General features: G+C 50.9%; 1 protein-coding gene across 2 annotated transcripts in view; it reads right to left on the bottom strand.

Moving 5' to 3' along the window:
• Nucleotides 1–244: 244 nt before the first annotated feature.
• The window catches only part of POP4 (POP4 homolog, ribonuclease P/MRP subunit), a 10,938-nt gene continuing 8,296 nt past the window's right edge, over nucleotides 245–2,886 (bottom strand). The window contains exon 7 of one of the 2 annotated variants that reach the window (XM_032170321.1): nucleotides 245–2,237. In XM_032170321.1, the coding sequence (XP_032026212.1) occupies nucleotides 2,101–2,237 (137 nt within the window). In that variant the 3' untranslated portion in view covers nucleotides 245–2,100. The remainder of the gene's footprint in view (nucleotides 2,238–2,886) is intronic. The other variant, XM_032170320.2, reaches the window with a different exon arrangement.

The raw sequence follows: 2,886 nt of genomic DNA, 5'->3' as shown, positions 1-2,886 counted from the left end.
AGCTGGGCCCTCCCCTTTCCCTCCTCTACCTGGGAAATGACATGATCCCTGGGTGGGCCATGGGGACAACAGCGTATCCTAGCAACAGGCAGGCACAGTGGCAGCTTTGTGGCCGGCAAACACCCTCACCATGTCTCCTTGGGGGAGAGGGAGAGGTATCTACAAATTAAACCGCCACTCACACAGAAACTTGAGTCTGCGCCAAATGAAAAACAGATTTCACATGGCAAGTGGTACCAACAACTTTTCTGGAAAGCAACTGTGTATTTACACAACAGTGGATGCCTTTTACACTGCAGAGGGGTGGGTAAGAGCGGGATGGCTAGGAAGCTACAGCACCTATTCAGTTACGAACACAGCACTTTCAGATGGCTGGGGGAATAGATGCCACTTCCCACTCAAGACAGGGATTTGCTCAGCGGGAAAGCAGGTAATAAAGGCAGCACATCCTGCGCTTTGAACTGCATCCGTCTCACCCTGCAGCCACCCTGTAGCTCAAAGCACAGTTCTGGAGCCTATTAGGTCCAAATCTCAATTCTACCCTTGAATCAGCGAGGCCTTAGGCAAGGGGTCCCTCGAAGTCTGTCTTCCTGTGGCAGATGAGGACAGCCACACCACAAGGCAGTTGCTGGGCCAGGCCCTGTGTCCGATCTGGCAGTGTGCTTGGGCTCCATGTGCCTAGCCTGTGCGTGTGTGCATCACTGGCAGTGGTGACTGCGTGCTGCTTGGGGGAGAGCACTTGAGCTGCCTCAGAACACCCTGGTAAGCGGAGGACACTTGCACAGATGGAAGCAGGACCGAGGCACCGGGTTGGTCCCTGTGAGACTCTGGGTGCACTATGAGCCATGGGGAGGGGCGGTGGCACAGACCTGGGCCTTTCTACTCTCCTGGCACACAGCAGTCAGCGTTCCCACTTCCCTTCTCCACCATGGTGTTTCTCTCTGGTGTGGTTTGGGTGGAAGTTACCAGGAATGCAAAGCCCTGGCACTGCTGCTTCTCCTGCAGAACAGATTTGTGGCTTGCCTTTCGCCAGGAGGGCTCCTGGCCTTGCCTTGCTGATCGGCAGAGACTTGCTCCTCAAAGGGAAGGGGTAGTTGGTCCCTCTGAGCCATGTTTCCAACCCATCTAGTAGGCTGGTCCCCTGCCCCGCTCTCACTGCAGCCCTGGGCCTGCTTTTCCTCTGGCCCTGCATAGAAGGGCCTGACCCACTGGCTTTACAGACACATCGTCACAGAGGGCCAGGGTCAGACTGAAAAGCCAAGTCTTTCAGCAGCAAAAATGGTGACGATATCAAAGGGTGTCAATGCTGCTGGCTTGGCTTTTGCAGCAGGTCTCACCTCGGGAGGTGATGCTGGGCGACCTCCTTTCAGTCCTCCATGGCTCAGCCTGGCAGCTCAGGAGTGGGCATGCTGCGGCAGGTCCCATCTCACTACGCCGGGGCGACCATGCATGGGCACAGCTGCACGCAGTGCTCTGCTCCTGGGGTCCACCCCAGCTGCGATTCCTGAAGTGAATAAGCCCTAAGTCACTTAGGAACTCACCCTTCAATCCTCTTCAACCTTCCTAAAATAGCAAAGTAAACCTGAGGTGGGTCAGAGTTCCACCCAAAGGCGCACCTCTGTAGACACCTGCCATCCAATGGACCTTTGGGGACCCCCTTCCCTTTCAACCTGGCTGGACTGCAGCAATACCTCCTTTATTTGATCCCTGTTTATGTCCACATGTGTATTGTATTATCACAGATGCAACTGATTTATCATAGAGCACTTAGAAAACGTGGAAAAGTATTTTTAAAAATCGAATAATCCTATTCAAGTCAACCAGTGTTAACCCCAGTGTGCTTCCTGCCAGTCTGTTCCTCCCCATGGGAGTCACACAAAATGAAGATCTCCTAGAAAGAGAAATTCCTCTGTCCTCTGACTTCTTCACTTAGTACACTGCGGCCCTCCCATGTTGTTCAACATCCTCAACTCGGAGCGCCACTGGCTGGAGGTGGTCTATAAACGGAATTGGCTTAACCATCTCTTCACTGAAAGGTGGACATTTAGGGAGTGTCCAGTTTTCAGCTGTCATAAACAACTGCCTTAGACAGCAAAGAATTCACAGGTCAATCGTTCCCTTCGCTTTGAACTTCTTCGCAGACCGTTCACTTGACCGAAGCTGGAATTTGCTCCCGTAAATGTAGGAAATAAAGCCATCGATTTCCACAGTGAACACGCAGTTTAGCTTGGGGATAACTGAAAAAAAAAAAGGCAGGAGAAAAAAAGATGAGGAAAAATATTTATTTATTTATTATTTTACTTTTAGGTAGAATATTATTCAGAACACATTGAATGAAAAAAATAAGCTAATAGGAAACGGGAAACCCACAAGCGGAGGGGCATTAGGGTTGCGTGTGGTTATTCTGCCACAGGTCAATCTAGTCACGTGCTAAATGTAACTTGGCACCTAATCTTCAGGGTCAAAGGCTATACACCAAATTCCCAGAGCCAGAAAGTCCCAGAACACCTGCCAGAAACTGGTTTTCCCACATTAACTTTCAGATGGGCTCCTGGCTTTATGCTCTGTGGGGAAACTCTTACACCATTTTCCGAGGTTTACAATGTGAGGTAGAAGGATATGTAGGAAAATAAGGGAAGCAACAAGAAAAACCAAGCTCAAAAATTAAAGGAAGAAGGGTGGGCACAGTGGCTCACGCCTATAATCCCAGCACTTTAGGAGGCTGAGGCAGGTGGATCACTTGAGTTCAGGAGTTTGAGACCAGCCTGTCCAACATGGTGAAACCCCGCCTCTGCTAAAAATACAAAAATTAGCCGGGCGTGGTGGCACGTGCCTGTAATCCCAGCTACTCGGGAGGCTGAGGCAGGAGAATCCCTTGAATCCGGG

Source organism: Hylobates moloch, unplaced genomic scaffold (genome assembly GCF_009828535.3).
Source record: "Hylobates moloch isolate HMO894 unplaced genomic scaffold, HMol_V3 SCAFFOLD_12, whole genome shotgun sequence".
NCBI lineage: Eukaryota > Metazoa > Chordata > Mammalia > Primates > Hylobatidae > Hylobates > Hylobates moloch.
Note: the sequence above shows the minus strand (reverse complement) of the source record. Positions and strands in the feature narration are given on the sequence as shown.